The following is an 18,103-nucleotide window of genomic DNA, read 5'->3' on the forward strand; positions in this document are numbered from 1 at the left end:
ATGAGGAGGGTATCCGAGTTGAGAGCCCTAACCTTGGAGCCTCCTTATACAGTTTTCTATAGGGACAGAGTACAACTAAGGCCACACCCAAAATTCCTCCCTAAGATAGTCTCACAATTTCATATGGGACAGGACATTTCTTTGCCAGTGTTCTTTCCTAAACCACACACAGACCTGAGTCACTGTAGCCTGCACACTCTGGATGTCTGAAGGGCCCTGGCGTTCTATTTGGAGCGAACTAAACCTTTCCGCAAGTCGACACGGTTGTTTGTCGCCATAGCCGATAGAATGAAAGGGCTTCTGGTCTCGGTACAACGTATATCATTGTGGATTGCAGACTGCATCCGCACTTGCTACGAGCTTGCCAAGGTTCCAGCCTCGGTGATCACTGCTCACTTGACAAGGGCACAAGCATCCTCAACAGCTTTCCTGGCACACATCCTGATCCAGGAGATCTGTAAAGCAGCCACCTGGTCAGTGGTGCACACATTCACAGCCCACTGTGCAGTCAACCAGCAAGCCAGAGATGATGTGGTGGTTGGCAGGGCTGTTCTTCAATCAATTGCTCCATGACTCCTACCCTCCTCCTATGGTAAGGTTGTGAGTCACCTAATGTGGAAGAAACGTGAACAAGCACTCGAAGAAGAAAAAACGGTTATCTACCTTTCGTAACTGTTGTTCTTCGAGATGTATTGTTCACGTCCATTACACTTCCCACCCTCCTTTCCCTCTGTCGGAGTCTCCAGCAAGAAGGAACTGAAGAGGGGTTGGGTCGGCAGGGGCATATATGCACCAGCATGGAGGCGCTACTCTGGGGGCTCCCCTGCCGACCTGATGGGAGCCACTAAGGGAAAAAGTTTCCATGGCGCGCACGCACCTAATGTGTAATGGACGTGAACAACACATCTCAAAGAACAACAGTTATAAAAGGTAGGTAACCGTTTTTTCTAATCTTTCTGTTAGAACTGATGTTCTAATTCTTGTTCATCATTGGATCAAAAAGGTATCATGGTTAGTGTCTGAGAAAATAACTCCTGCAATAGATTACCTTTCAGTATTACCTCTCCAGACAGACACTCAGGCATATAAAAAAATATAAGAATTTTTATCATTATGCTATTGTATCTCCTTTCTTTTTCTGACAAATCACAGTTGAGATCAACCTAGGTGCTTGAGCTTCTTGGTATCAACAGGTGGGAGCTGCCAATAGGATGTTCTCCATAACAGCTCCTTTGTCTTTGGAAATGGCTTCTGACCTTGATCTGATCTTGCTTAAATCTGTTGATCATAAGTAAGGCTACATTTTAGTCAAAGGTATTTGTAGTAAAAGTCACGGACACGTCATGGGCAGTAAACAAAAATTCACCACCTGTGACCTGTCCATGACTTTTACTAAAAATACCCGTGACTAAAACTTGCAGGGGGCTGCCCGGGGGTTGAAGCCAGCACACAAAGCCACCTGGCCACGCTTCCGCCTAGCATCTGAGCGAGGGGGATGTCACCGCTTCTGGGGAGCCCCCCAGGTAAGCTCTGCCCAGAGCCCGCCTCACCCCATCCCGTGCCCCAATCCCCTTCCCCCTCCTACACCCAGACTCTGCTGCTGGAGAGGAGAGGGTGCAGGGGCCCAAGACTGCCCCAGTGGCCGGTGCAACTGGCGCAGGGGCTGCCTGAGCTGCCATGACTTCTGTGACTTCCGTGACAAACTGACAGCCTTAATATAAGTGCTTATCTTCTTAGGGAGGGTGTTTTTTTGGGGGGTGGGTGGGGAGTGGCATATTCCTTCACAGATAATTTTTAAGGAGCATGAGCTACGTTTTCTTTTAAGAAATAAAAATACTTGATTGGTTGCTTCTCTATATGGTTGAGCTAGCTTCTGATTTTATTTTTATATTGAACTGGGCTTTTAGACAGTAGCCAGAGGTACTTAGGACCTAAGGGTTAGCATCTTTTTCTGTCCTAAATCTAAAATAATATAGTTGAAGTGAATTGAGTTCTCTTTATAGTATTTGAAAGTTGTTGTATATTGATGTTTGTAGGTTTCTGTACTATGGGAGAAGTTGTTGAAGTGGTGGTATCTATTCCACATATGTTTATTTAATGGCTATAAAAGTTATGACCTAATATATTGTTTTGTTTGCAGCTACATCAAAATGCTGCATAAGCAACATCTTTCATACCTTGTTGGAATTTTACATGATGACAGTTCCTCAGTGTTACAATATTTTTATTTCAGAGTGGTAGCCATGTTAGTCTGTATCAGCAAAAAGAAAAAGGAGTACTTGTGGCACCTTAGAGACTAATATTTTTATTGTGTTTTTTTGTTGTTTCCTTACAGTTCAACTTTGTGGGAAAACTTTTGGGTCCACGTGGCAATTCACTGAAACGTTTACAGGAAGAAACATTGACAAAAATGTCTATATTGGGAAAAGGCTCCATGAGGGACAAAGCCAAGGTAAACCAAATAGCTGAAACATTTTAGTGCATAGTATACCATGGTACGTGGCTTCCTTTAGTCTTCCCAGCACAGTTTGGGAAAGTGGAAAAAGCCCAGAACCACCAGAAAATGAATATAAAACAAAGCATATGTGAGCCAGATTCAGATGTGGTCTGTTTTTCCATATGAACCCTCAGATTCTGCAGTGAACTCTATGCAAGCAAACCTCTAAACGTGTGAAGTCAGTGGGGCTCAGCACGGGCTTTTGGTTCTGCCCGCCACAAAACTCATCTCACTATTGGGGCCTAAGTCATGAACTTTCCAGAATGTTAAATGTCTGAGGAAATAATTGAATCACAGACAGACCTAAAACTTGTAACGTGAATAGCCATTCAGAGACATTTGAAATAAAGACAATTATTTCATGTTAAACAAATGTAACAATAGAAGAGAAAAGGGGGAAGTTATTTAAAATCAAACTGTCTCAAAGAATGCAGGAAGGAAAATTAGACCACTGGCATATTGTGATGGAGTGCCTCCCAAGAAAATCATGAGATACTATGATGATGGCCTTCAGAAGTGCGTAGGTAGATGGTGATGTCAACTACACTTAAGTGTGGTTGTTAGGGTTGCCTGTTAGGAACATTTTTCCTTAATCAAAAAAAAATCAATGTGTAAAATATTAATATTCCCATGCAATATAGTTTGCATAGTCTGTTTAAATACAACTTTTGATGCATTTTATTTGCAGGGGGTTATATTATGTATAGTTTTTATTACAGTAGCACTTTGAGATGTGTGGCTTCTTATTAGTATCTTATTTATTAAACACACTGTGCAAATGGGCAGTAAAAATACATTCTCTAGCTCAAAAAGTTCAAAATTTAGCTATGTCAAAATGTAACAGATGGATGAGACAAATGGGCGTGGGGAGATGAATGAAAGGGTGAGGCCAGGTTTACTAGGAAAATATGTATTAAAATATTGGCTTACTGATTTGGTTCTGACATTTGGCAAATTTTCTTCATTCTCTCTCTCCATTTTCTCATGGAGCAGATGCCATCTTGGCATTCTTTTTGTTCATTGGTTTGTGCATTTTTTGTTATGTATCAGTATTATAATATCAACAGATTTCCTGGGGCAAGGTTTAGCTGATCTATAATTCCCTCTCCTGGCTTTACATTGTTACAACAAAAATATTGTTGGTCTTATATTTATACAAAGGCCATTTTGGTTAATTTCACAGCAAAAGCATTTTGTTTTTTGTTGTAAAGGGAAAGTCCTAAGCCAAAAGGTTCAGATCCAAAATTATATCTCCGAGTTTGTGGGAAGGATGTCTGAATCAGGCATTTAGTTCAGGCTCATTTCTATTTTAAGAAAAACTGATATTTATAATCTAGATTTCCAGGGTCAGGGCCTGTTATATTAATTTAAATGGAATGTATGTGCCAAAAGTGTTCACATAACCCAGTTGCTGTCCAATATTAAACAGTGTTAAATAAGATCAGGAGTTTGGTATACAGAGACCTCAGTCTGCTTAGTATCATGGTAAACACACCATTAAAAATCCATGTAACCTTTATTAAAGATATAGAGAAGAAGGAAAAACAGCTTGAAATATAAAGTTGTACAGTTGTATTTCAACAGGCCATTATGCTGGTGCAACCCTTATATACATGGATATTGCATTTTGTAATACATTTTATTATTCTTGTGTACTTACATAGCATTCATTTTTATAAGTGTACAATGTGTCTTTTTAGTGATTTAGACTTGCATGATAAATTCTGGTTTTTTTTAAATGGTATGGTTTTAGTGATTTCCTTCCTACAAAAACAATGTTTCCCTTCTTTGGGCATAGGTACAAATCTGATTTTTGTAGTAGGTCAAAAACTGATCCTCAGAGAAATCTAACTGTAGAGGTGGCATTTAGTAAATGAGTGTCACTTAGGGAGTTGCATTCCAAAAATATGAACACAAACACAATATTTCTTCTTCATATTTGATATAGAAATGTCTCTCAAGAGTGCGTGTCCTATAATTATCTTATGGATTTCACCCTTTCCTTTGAATCATCTGCTGTTGGTTGCTGTCAGATAATCATCATCCAGACCTGGTCTGGCGATTCCTGTATAGTAGTATTCCTACTAATGATGCCACCAGCCAGAGGTACTAGACTTTCATTTTCATGATCAGCAAATTCAAATGAAAAAAAATCAGGGATGTGTGTATACTATCACTGATAACAAAGTCCTGGAGGACAAAATTAGGAGTTTTGCTCTCATTTCTTAGACATTCATGATGTTTAGCAATATTACATACATTTAACAAAAGTACATACTTTTTGTTGAGTAGAGTGTTCTGAAAGATCAGCTGGTGGGATGGCAATTTTTACCTAAATGTTCTCTATGGTAGTATATTACCGAAGTCAGAATTTTTGAACCTTTTGCTGCTGATCACAACTTTCCAACCTGTCAAATAATGGTAGATTAAAGATGGAAGATCCTTAAATCTGTTTTTGTGGTTTTTGTTTTTTTTTAAAGGAGGGTAAAATAATATTTACCTTCCTTTGTAAAGTATTTTAAAATCTGTGTATGAAAAGCACTAGAAGTGTTACGTGCTAAACCAGTTTGTATTTATTTATCAATCAGATTAATGAGTTCAATGTTTACAATTTTAAATATTTTCTATATTAAATGTAATACAGTGCTCTCATCCAATAACCAGTGGCCAGTATTGACAATGCTGAAGAGATTAAATAGTAAAGACTGATTATGAAATCTGCACTGAATTTAAGATATCTGCAAGAGGAAGAGCTTAACTTCTGAGATTACATTTTTATTTTTCTGAGGTATAATTTAAAAATACAGATTACATTGTGTGCAAGGAAAAAGCACTTAGCAGTGGGTGAGTGGTTATAGTCCTGATCTGAGCAATGTAGGTTGTTTTATTTCAAGGGTCTAATACATCAATTATGTTTTTCTGAAAGGTCTAATACATCCAAGCACTATGCACACTACTGTTATCAGTTCCAATTATTAAGTTTTTAAATCCTTTAGCCAACAAGTTTCCTAGGGATGAAATTTAGCATATGAGCTCTCTGTATGAGGAAACTTTGCTTACTGTGATTTTAAACAAACTTTGTTGAAATCTACTTAATCACGTTATTAAAATTAGGCTGATTAAATCCCTTTTGTTTTGTACTTTGAACCTGCTACCACTCAAAGAATCCTAGATATTTTCCATCTTTCTTCTAAATCAAGTCATATAGTGTTATGCAGGATTATTCACTATCATGTTTTCCAGTGGTATGTTCACTCTTAAATTATTCAAGAGTTTCTGCTGTTTCCCACGGGAGACTATTATACAGTCTAATCATTCTCAGTTAAGTTTGTTTGTGATATCCAGCTTAAATTCCTCAATTTTTAATTTAATTCATGGTGCTCTCACCTGTACCCTTTGGACCACGCTAAATGACTCATAAGCAGAAATTTTCTTTAGCATTTTGAGCAGTCTGATTTGTTGAACTAGCTTAAAAGGACCCCATCCCCTTTTTTTTTTAAGTTCTTAGCTAGAATGTTGTATTCATTGAGGGAGGTTTTTACTTTCTATTTTTGTGGTCCTTTCATCACTTGTATTGACAAGATGATGGTTAAGGCTGACAAGATTCAGCCAACTAATTATGATGTGTTAATTTTCTTGCTCTGAGTGCTCTATCAATAATCAGATTGCTTTGCTTTTCCAAACTATTTTGCAATATTCATATATTGTGTAAATTTGACAACATAAAGATTACCTACAATAAGCTAGAACTGATTGTCATAACTTTAACTCATAATTATGACACAGAAGGAACAAATAAGAAAGCTTTAATCTGTCATTAAAACTACTATTTGTAGACCTATTAAAAGAGAGATGTTTCAGCGCTATTCATTGCTTGTTTAAATAGAATAAATGTCAGGAATAGCATACTTTTTAGAGCCTCAGATATTTGACAGAACATTTTTTCAAATCAAATTATATTGAATACTTAGATTAACAGAATGTTTTACTGCTTGTCTAATAGCACAATGAAACCATACTTAGGCTGTTAGCAGTGCCTTTTGTTTTGGGATTTTAAAACACACTGTTGTTTTTCCAATGCTTATTAAAAAGTCATCAAAACAAATTTCAGGCATAATTATGATTTTTAAATCGATGACGTCCTTTAAGCCTCTAAGCATTTCCAGAAATTTCTGTTTCCAGAAATTTGAGCATACACAGATTGAACTGAGTGCTCATCCACTTAATGAAGATTATGCACTCTCTGCAGCAAGCCTAGAATTAGGTTGGAGCAAGAGGAATAAATAGAACAAACCCCCCAATGTTGAAACAGTAAATAGGACAAAGATTTTTTTTTCATGTTGCTCACAAATACTGCTAGTTTATTTCAATCAAGTCAAAACAATGGAAACAATTCTGTCTGTTAGAGGAACCAGTAATTGTCTCAAGGTAGAAATCTTATCTATTAATTTTCTCTTGAGTAATATATACTTCATAAAACATTCTTTGATAGGCAAAATAGCAATATTGTAAAGTTTCATTGACTCTGAGTACAGTAGAGAATATTAATTTATAATTTCCAGTTATGTTTCCATTTAGTATTTGAAGCAAAAAGTGAATGAACTATATGTATATGGCAAACATCTCAAATACAAGTTCATTTTACTTTTCTTTTTCTCTCTTTTTATGATTATATTTGTTACAGTGAAATTTTCTTTCCTTCCCAGGAAGAAGAGTTGAGAAAAAGTGGGGAAGCAAAATACTTCCATCTAAATGATGACCTGCATGTTCTAATTGAAGTATTTGCCCCACCAGCAGAGGCATATGCCAGAATGGGACATGCTTTGGAAGAAATCAAGAAGTTCCTTATCCCTGTTAGTACTGTAGTCTTATACTATTATTTACTAATTCCGCCTCTTTAATGTGCAATCTAACCTAAACCCCTCTCTTAGGTTTTAAAGGATGTGTACTATAACTCATTTGAGAGATCATTTGCACTAGATGTGAATGAATAATTGTGATATTCCCATGTAAAATAAAACATTTTGATATGTGTATATTAATAGGAAGGCAGCATGATCATTAGTGGGTAGGACACTGGACTGGGAATCAGGAAACCTGTATTCTATTCCCGGCTCTGACATTTAATGTGCTGTGTGACTTTGGTCAAGTCAGACCAGCTCACTGTGCCTCAGTTTCCCCATATGTAAAATGGGGACTTATACCTTCCTTTGAAAAGCACTTTTAGATGTATGGATGAAAACCGTTATATGTGAGCTAAGTTATTTATTACTGGTGGTATGTCTGCTTCCCAATAAGTCATCCTACTTATATTTTTGATTTAGCTACTTCTGTTTTAAAATTGAATGTAATTTAGAGTCAAAAATACATTGTCAAAACAAATTAGGTAGAAATTGAATTGATTTTAAACTTCAGTTTTATAATCAGGTTTGTCAATATAGCTTTAAAGGTACTTTTGGTTTCTTAGAGTAGTAAAACACAAGGAGATTCAGATGGCCCTGGTAACTTGGGTTTCTTCATGTAGGCTGTTAAGGAAGTCCTTAGAAAGTATGGGAAATATGCAGACACATGATTTTGGTTGCTTTTAGGTGGTGTAAGATGCAGGTGCGAGCAAATTTGCACTTTAATTCAAAAAGTGGAAATCATAAAAAAAAATAAATGTCCAATTTCAAATGACAACTGGGTGAAGGCAAATTAGACATGGTTACCTTATCTGCAAATAAGGGTACAATATTAACAGTTATAGGTAAAATGCCATAGATAATAATAGCTAGATAATAAAATGGTTATTTATCTAAACATTGTTCTTATTTTGCTAGATCAAATTATGTTTAAGTTAAGTTATAATGGATTTCGGTAAACATATGCATGAACTTTAAGTTTTCAAATAATTACAAGACAAAATATTTTGAAAAAATCAGTTCCTCTCCTTTACTTTCCTGATAAGATCTTAATTCAGGTGATGTTTCCTTTGGTACAGATTATTGTGTTATGTGTTTAGAGAGTACCTGAACTGTTGCAGGAAAACACTGAACTCTTATATCAGATCTTAGTAGATAAAGAGCCTTCTTTAGAGATACAACCCACACAGCATTCTTACTCTTGGATTTTTTTTTCCAAGTGTGAGCTATGGGAACTTACTTAATTTATTTGTCATCACTGAGAGTCTTCCTTGAAGTTTCATCACTTGCTATTGTTATGTATTTGATTTTGTTCTTAAGTGCAGGTGAGGCAGAGTTTGCTCCCACTTTCAGTCCTCAGCATTGAGGTTTGATACACCTACATGCTGTCTTTTTTTTAATTGAGCCTGTTATGATAGGGATGCTACTAAAACTGTGCATATCTAAAGTGCATAGAGAGTGTTAGTGTTCTGTGATGCATGTAGAAGACAAAATTTACAATGTGAGTGACTCACTGCCACCGCATAGTGGAGATAAGCTCTTTGCCTGTCTAAGGTAATGAGATATTCTGACAAAAGTTGGCTTCTGGTGGATGTTGTTTAATGTTTATGATTATGAAGCTTGAAAGGAGTCACTCAAGCACGTCTATGTAGCTCAGTAGTTCTCTCTCTTCTGCACCACTGGGGTACAAGCACAAATTCCAGTGCCCTATTGGAACTTAGAGCCACAGCAGAGTGAACATCTTAAATGTCAGAGAGACACTGGTGGTGCCTGGAGTTGGGGAGATTGTACTGTTACTCCAGAATGCAGTGGTTTTGTTACCCAGAATTTGATCAAGCTAATTGCAACCATATTGTGTGCATTCAGCCACAATGAATGAATGAAATATAGAACACTACATAGTTAAAGTTTAATTTGAATAAGCAGGGCTTCCAGAGGCAAGGTCAAAAGTTAGCTGCAGGGTTGCAGTTTTCGCTAATCAGAATGGGAGGAGATAGAACAAATTGAGACTGAAATAAAATAAGTGGATGGGGACCTTGAGTTAGGGTGCCTTTGATATAGAAGCTTATTATGACTAAGATTGTTAGGAATGTTTTGTTGATGAGTAGTTTGTTAATGTTAGGAGAACTGATGACCCAGTAGGGGTCACTATAAGGTATGTGTTTTGTAAAAAATAGTTCTCAAAAGACTATATAATAGAGTGTACTTTAGAGTGAGCTCTCTGAAGCTATCTTGAGAGACTTTCCTGACACCATACTCCCCGGTAGGGAAGCTACCAACCATCACGGACCTGCTGCTAACTACTCAATACCATCTCAGATTCTGTGTAATTGCTTGGGATGTTCTAAACTTAGTCCTTGTGTGTGCGCTTAAATCTAAGAAATAGTAGTTTTAGATCAGAGCACCCTTGTATCAATTTTTCATCAGCCGGAAGTGCTCTGTTCCCATTGATTTATTCCTGATACCACCTAGAGTGAAATTGTGAAGTTACCACTGCTTTGCGTTCTGAAAACCCTGGGTAACAGTACGTTGGTGACATACCTTGGAGGAGGCACCATGTGCAAAAATAAATGAAAATTCAGTGTCTTTGAAATCGGTGCAACTCAGCAGTGGATCCATACCTTGAAGTGCCTCTAGTGTGGAGGAGATTTGTTTTTTGTCACGTAAGGCCTAGATGCAGTATGGATGTCACTGGGTGTATGGAACAGCATATAGTTTCCAGTTTACTTTTGTTGTCTGATCTATTGGTTAAGTATTATTTAGAGTTTGCAATTTAACATGATGTGTTATTGCGCTGGTCAGCTACCTGTACATTAGTCACAATATTAGAGTGAGGGCCCTGGTGTATCAGAGAGAGACTCGCACTTAGGGAAAACAATTTCTGATTTCGTAATACACCTCTACCCCGATATAACGTGACCCGATATAACACAAATTTGGATATAACACGGTAAAGCAGCGCTCGGGGGGCTGCACGCTCCAGCAGATCAAAACAAGTTCGATATAATGCGGTTTCACCTATAACACGGTAAGATTTTTTGGCTCCCGGGGACAGCGTTATATCGGAGTAGAGGTGTAGTTTTATTAGCACAATGAGCAATATCACAAACACTACAACTCAGCAAAATAGATAATGCCGAATTCAGCATTCATGTACTCACATCATTCTTTGGGGGAGCCCAATAGTAGGTGAGATGACCCACAAGTTGTCCTTGGACTTGTAGATTCCCGGAAATATCGCAGGGGTCCACAGGTAGAGTACTAACTTTATAATAGGTTATGACAACACTCCCTATTCCTCATGCATATGCAATAGGGATTTCAACCTCTTTTCCTTACCTATACTACCTCACCCTACTAATGTTGGGGTGCTCTTCTCCCATAGGTTACTAGGCCATTTACCTCAAGCTCATTAGCATATATTTTTAGTTACCATGGCATTATTATCTGCTGATGCTTCTGATTTAAAATATTAAAAGCTGGTCCAAACAGGTATGTTGTGGTTACCTGTCAGCAGTTTAGGATCAGTTACTTAATGCAGCACTCTATCTTGTGACAACTTATGATATAGGGTCACTTACTGGTTAGTTGGTTATGTCAAATCTTTAGACCTTAGGCCTCAGTTAGTTTAGCTAAGCTATTGTTTTTTGTGTTAGTGCATTACTCCATACCTATACCTTGCCTAACGTATGTCTGCATATCTATAGCAATAACTGGCGACAGTTCAATGCTCTAAATGTGGGGTACTCCTTGGAGCATCTGTTCCTCTTGGTTGGTAGTACCTTCCTGTGCTTGCCCTTCCATATGTTTCTAAGGTGAGAGACTGTCTTTGAATGTTGGCTGACTTCCAGTATGTTAGGGTACGTCTACACTACGGGATTATTCCGAATTTACATAAACCGGTTTTGTAAAACAGATTGTATAAAATCCGCGCGCAGCAACACACACAACAAATCGGTGTGTGCGCCCACGTCCGAGGCTAGCGCCGATTTCTGGAGCATTGCACTGTGGGTAGCTATTCGTAGCTATCCCATAGTTCCCGCAGCCTCCTTGAGATCCCAGTGCATGTGCCAAAAAAAAAAAAAAATGGTGGGTGGTGGGTAAAAAAAATGTAAATCCTCCTCCTTCCACTGGGCAAAGCAGACAAAGATTTTTTTTTTTTTTTTTTTTTTTGGATCTGGAAGATGCATGGCATGGGCAATCATGGAGCCTGTTTTTTTTTTTTTTTGTCTGTCACTGTGATGTGTACTAGATGCCACACAGAGGCGATTCAGCAGTGGCACACAGCTGCATGCTTTTGCTTTTGCATGATAGCAGCGATGGTTATCAGCCATATTGTACCATCTACCATACCATAAATTGGTAATAAGGATGGGGCATGGCCACCAGTGCACTTGCACTGTTCCATTTGCTGCATAAGTGCCCTGGCTGCTGCTCTTAGCAGGGGCAAAAAAAAAAATTGGAATGACTCCTGAGTCAATCCCTCCTTTTGGTATCTAAAAATAGAATCAGTCCTGCCTAGAATATGGGCAAGTGTACTAGAGAACCACTGTATCAGAGAACCAGAGAGCACAGCTGCTCTGTGTCAGATCCTGCATAGATTATGGCAACAACCCCACCTGTTCATTCCATTCTTCCCCAGCAAAGAATGCAGGAATACTTGTTAGTGAGAAATGAGTGGAAGGCAGCCTCCAGTTGCTATGATGATACATAGGAGGACAAGGAGTGTGGAGGAGAGGAGCCCAGCCAGGGGCAAAAAATCTTTTTTTTACACATGAAGGGGGGGGCTTGATGAGCTCAGCCCCTGTTGCTATGATGATGATGGTTATCAGCCATATTGTACCATCAGGCCAGGCGCTTGATCGACCTGACGACGATGCTAGTACATGGTTACCAGGCCTTTTGCACTGCCCCATGTGCCAATAGATGTTGGTGTGAGTGCTGCACCATCGCGTCTATCTGCAGCATTCAGTAAAGATAGGGTGACATGACAGGATTGTTTTCCTTTCACTTGGGGGGGGGGGGGGGGAAATGCCTAGCCTAGCATGCCCTGACCACCACTGGACACTGTTTTTGACCCTAGAAGATTTGAGCTCAGCCAAGAATGCAAATGCTTTTCAGAGACTGCAGGAACTGTGGGATAGCTGAGTCCTCCAGTCCATGAGCGTCCATTTGATTCTTTGGCTTTCCGTCGCTTTGCCGCGCGCAGCAGCGCTGAGTCCCTGCTATGGCGTCTGTCTGGAGATATTTAAAAATGATTTTTTTTTTGCGTCTCTGTAACGGAGCGCTGATAGAACAGATTTGCTGCCCTTACAGCGATCACATCCGCATGGTCCGTGCTGCTTTTTTTTTTTTTTTTTTTTTCGCATCATCACCACACGTGCTGATCGAGCTCCACGCTGGGCAAACAGGAAATATTCAAATGTATAGGCTCTCGAGGGCAATGCCGCCGATCAGCAGCCACACTAACCCTAATCCGATATGTTTAATATACCGATACTAGCGTTACTCTCTAGGGAGGAGTACAGAAACCGGTTTAAAGAGCCATTAAATAGTGTGGACGGTTGTGGCGTTAAATCGGTTTTACGCTCCTAAAACCGGTTTAAACGCCTAGTGTAGACCAGGCTTTAGAGATTCTGCATCTGGCGACTCTAAAAGTTCAGACTCTGTAAAGGACTGTGCCTCAGCAGCGCTACAATAGCATTGTGTATACTTGTGAAATTCTTAGCTGTAATGGCAGCCTGCCTGAATGGTTTCTTTTCTTGATGGCTGGCTGATCAGGCAGACCAGCATGGAAGGAACCACTTGGATTTATCTGTACGTATTTATAAAGTACCTTATCATCACAGTGTCTAAACACTATACTAAATTTGTGTCAAATCTTGGATGAATGGGAGACCACACAGCGGAACTTTGCACTTAGAGAGTTTGCTCTCTCCAAGAACAGTTACTCTTGAATATTCCAGAGATGAGAGCAATCAGTCATGCTGTCCTAAATAGATCTCATGTCTAAATGAACAACCTGAACATCATGTTCTAGATAAATAAGAAGGCACCAGATTATAATCCCCTGTGTCAGAAAGTCATACAGATATGCCATACTTGCAAGGTATTTTGGATTGCCACTAATCCAAACATAAGGACATAATTACATTTAGTTAACAGACGATAAACTCTATTTCTTGAATCAGTAGTGATGGATGAAATATTCTTCGAGTGGGAGACAATGGAGGTAGATATTGTTGACTAATCTAATGAACAAGAAACTATTTGCACCTGGCACCAACAGAAGTCTGCTTGATAAGAAACACGATTTCCATCCACTGGCGAAGAAGGTATTTCCCACTGGTACATCTGGAGCAAAGGCATTCATTAACCTCAGTGGAGAAGTTGTTCTATGAGTCTACTAGCACCTTAAGGGATGAGACTGATATGCTTTTCAACTCAGCAGTGGCTGATCCTATCATGCTGAGTATGGAAAGATGAAGACTGAGAACCAGAGCAACCTTTCTCCTTTCATCCCTAATTACGTGGTTTATTTTTTTCATAGCAGATTGCAAGAGATGGGATTGAACCTTGCCTGTGCTGAGCTCAGGTAGTACAAAATGACCTTTTGTTAGATCTGGGGTCAAGCCCATGTTGTCTTAAGTCCTCTTGGCTTTTCAAAAGGAGTCTAACAGAAGGACTAAAAATCTACATTTTAAAAACTGAGTAGTCATTTTGGGTAGCACAAGAGAGAAGCTGTCCACCTCCTAAAATCCAATCAAGTTTGTTTTTGTTCAGAAGCAGTGGATAACCTAATTGTAGTTTATTTGCTACAAAGCCTAGTGTGGCTTTCTTGGCAAATTGAGCTATCACTTGTCTTTCAGGAAAAATAATTGCCTTCAGATGCTCTGGTTATAACCTGAAGCTTGCAAACATTATTCTTTTTCTTAAAATCAAATCAAACTCTGGCTTGCAACTGCTGTAACTGCTGCTGCTAAGTTTGCAAGGCTCTAGAAGTTGCTAAGTAGACTATTGTGGCTTGGCTGGAAAAGTAAATTGTTTACTTTTCATTCTGGCACAGAGGACTGCCTTTCAATCCCAGTTCCCTCAGCCTCTCCTCATAAGTCATGTGCTCCAGCCCCCTAATCATTTTTGTTGCCCACCGCTGGACTCTTTCCAATTTTTCCACATCCTCCTTGTTGTGTGGGGCCCAAAACTGGACACAGTACTCCAGGTGTCGAATAGAGGGGAATGATCACGTCCCTTGATCTGCTGGCAGTGCCCCTACTTATACAGCCCAGGGCTCAAGAGCAACCCTACAATAACAAACCAGTGTGTGCAGCCGAGCTCTGACATACAATCCCCCAATAACAACGCATTGGGATCAGCCCCAGCAACCCTACAATAACGCTTGCAGTCCCTGGGAAGGGACCCCAGCAAGGGAGAAGGCCCCAGCATTAGGTTTCCTGGCAGGTCAGGTAGATAAACGCTCACAAGTGCCTTAAGCTTTAGTTAGAATAATGGGGGTGCGGGGAGAGGTTTGCAGACAGTTGTGCTTTAGTTTTGTTGTGCTAAAACCACTAGACCTGGTTTTAAGACCAGTCCCCAGATCTGTTTAAAGCTCTCGCTGCCCTGCACACTGCTGCGGGCAGGTCAGTAAAGGCGGATTGTTTGTTTAAAAAAAAAAAAAAGTAACTCACTAGTACCGAAAACCCCAGGACAAACCTCTCTGCTCTCAAGTCCTTATACATCCATGATCCAAGCATTAGCAGAGAAAATTGGTAGAAATGATGATGTTCATCCCTAAGCATAATCAGCAATATTCGTCTCTACAGTTTCAACACTTTCTCCCCAGAAATTGTCTTTGTGGCTGAAATCAAGGCCTAATTCATTCCCCTCTGACTTCAGGTTTTGGACTATTGTACCAATTGTGTCTTCTCCTTCTGCTCTGCTCATGTCTTCTCGTTCCCCTTCTCTTAGCAGCTGAGATCTCTTTTCTGCTTTCCCACTCAACTGCTCTGATCTCCCTCCACCCTGACTGGGAGGGCAGTATCTTTGTGCCTGTTATCACTTATCCCACTCCCAGCATTTCTTCATGTCTTTGTCAGGCAGAAAGGAAACCCGACACTCTTCACTTGCCCAGATAACATTGACTATTTCATTATTTGTATTACTGTAGCTCACAGGAAGATTCTTCTCAGTCTTTGTTGCATAATGTAAGGTATTGCCCTTCATTCTGTCTCTGCCAGCTGTGCTATTAATCATTATGCTTTATATTTTGAGGTATCATTTGAGATATCTACTCTCCAGGAGTACAATTAATAGTGCAGATGGTATCTTATTTAAAAAAATGAAAATGTATATACCTGTAGTTCTGTTCTTTGAAGATTTCAATTCACCTTTCTTACTGCACTTTCAAGAACTGACTGAAAGCTGTTTAGGAGGCAGTGGCATTGGCACAGGCTACTGCCTCTTCATTATTATTTTTTTTTTTTTACCTTAAAGGCACTGACATTTGGAAGGATTAATATGGGAGCCTTATGCTCATCTGTCAGTGCCTTGATGGATTAAGAATGTGAATTATAAGCTTCTCTTATGTTGAAAATACAAGAACCAAGAAAGAGAGTCCTGTGAAATATAATTTAAAAAAAAACAGATTATAGATTAGTATTTTACCCTTTCAATTTGCCTTTTAAAATAAATGGACTATAGAGAACTTCCTACGTATACAAGTATACCCATGATTCTTGTTTTGTTTCCAGAATAAAGTCTCTAAAAAAACAATGATAGATTAACTGAATTAAGGTCAAAAGGGAACATCAGATCATCTAGTGAGTCTGGCCAATCTTCCCTCCCAGTTACACCTGAGTGAAGCCCAATAACTTCTTCCTGAAAGGCATCCGGTCTTGATTTGAAGACCTCAAGAGATGGAGAATTCCACCATTTCCCTTGTTAGTTTATTCCAATAATTAATCACCTTAATTGTTTAAAGTCTGTGCCTAATTTGAATTTGTCTGGCTTCACTTCCAGTTATGGATTCTTGTTATGCTTTTCTTTGCTACATTAAATAACTCTTTAGAATCCTGTATTTTCTCCCCGTGATTATATGCTGTAATCAAGTCACCTCTCAACCTTCTTTTTGATAGCTAAACAGCTTGAGCTCTTTAAGCCTCTCACTGTAAGGTAATTCTCCAACCCAATCACTTTCTACACCCTCTCCAATTTTTTGATATCCATAAAACCAGAACTGTGTACATAGTATTCCAGTGTTGTCTCACCAATCCCATGTACAGAGGTAAAACAATCTCCTTTTTCCTATTCACTACTTCTCTGTTTATACATCCAAGGATCATATTCTCCCTTTTTGCATTGCACTGTGAGTGCATGTTGAGTTGTTTGTCCACTATAATCCCTAAATCCTTTCTAGTCACTGCTTTCCAGGATACAGTTCCTCATTCTGTAGCTATGGTCTGCATTCCTTGTTCCTAGTTGTACAACTTTGTATTTGGCCATATTAAAATGTATTTTGTTTGAATGGCTCAGTTTACTAAACGATCCAGATCTTTCTGTATGATGGGAGGTCTTTGTGTCCTCTGCAAATTTTATCAGCAGTAGTTTTATATTTACTACTGATGAAAATTTTGAATAGCATTGGACCTGGTATCAATCCCAACAGAGCCCCACTAGAAACATTCCCATTTGATGATGGTTCTCCATTGACTACTTTGAGATCTGTCACTTCTAAATCTATCTTGAACCGTTTTAGTGTGCTTTGTTGATAATGTGTAGTGCTAATATTTTAACCTGAATATTGTGCAGTACTATAAACTGTAGTACAGCTATGCAGTTATGTTCATAAACCAAACATGTAATCTCAAAGAATAAAATTGGGTTTGTTTGATAAGATCTGCTTATTTGCTGGCATTACTTGTAGTCCTATTGTTTATCAACTGAATCCCATATCAGTTTTTCCTTTATTTTAACCAGGATTTATGTCAGGCTAATCAGCCTACAATTACCCATGTCAGCAGGTTATCTGAACACTTGAAATTAAATACTTCTTTCTACCTTTTCTGCATCATTATGAACAATTTTACCATCTCTGTCTAGTAATGAGCCTATACCATTGCTAGGATTTCTTTATTCCCAATAAAATAAGGTGCCACAGGATTCTTTGCTGCTTTTACAGAACCAGACTAACACAGCTACCTCTCTGATACTTTATTCCCAATATATTTTAAAAGTAGTCCTGATTGTTCTTAGCTCTGCCAGCCATGAATTTTTCCCTGATGTCTTTAGCTTCCCATATCAATTTTCTAACTGCAGCTTCTAATTGATGTTGATTTTTTTGTTTTCCCCTTTTCACCCACTTGTTATATAGTATTCTTTCGATTTCTAATTGCTGCCTTCACTTTGTTAATGAACTAGGCTGAACTTTTAGCCAAAGTTGTTCTCATTTTTTATTGTAGAATCATAGCTTTTTGTCCACCTAATAAACTTGTTCATAAAGAACTTCATATTTTAATTTACACTTCAATTGACACCTTCCTTCCTAATTTGCATAGAATTTTCCTCAGCTTGGGGAATTATCCCTTTTAGAGTACTGTGTGTGCATGCGTGTGTGTATATGTACACACACACACACACGGTGATATTACCCAGGGTACAATCTGGACGGATTGACAGCTGTGTCCCCTCAATTCTTCTACCTGGGGTGCCC

General features: G+C 38.8%; 1 protein-coding gene across 1 annotated transcript in view; it reads left to right on the top strand.

Annotated features, from left to right (window-relative positions):
* The window catches only part of KHDRBS3 (KH RNA binding domain containing, signal transduction associated 3), a 202,254-nt gene that overhangs the window by 86,658 nt on the left and 97,493 nt on the right, over positions 1–18,103 (top strand). Inside the window, exons 3-4 of the mRNA XM_039527237.1 lie at positions 2,336–2,452; positions 7,204–7,350. Of these exons, the coding sequence (XP_039383171.1) occupies positions 2,336–2,452; positions 7,204–7,350 (264 nt within the window). The remainder of the gene's footprint in view (positions 1–2,335; positions 2,453–7,203; positions 7,351–18,103) is intronic.

The sequence above is a fragment of the Mauremys reevesii genome, linkage group 2 (genome assembly GCF_016161935.1).
Source record: "Mauremys reevesii isolate NIE-2019 linkage group 2, ASM1616193v1, whole genome shotgun sequence".
NCBI lineage: Eukaryota > Metazoa > Chordata > Testudines > Geoemydidae > Mauremys > Mauremys reevesii.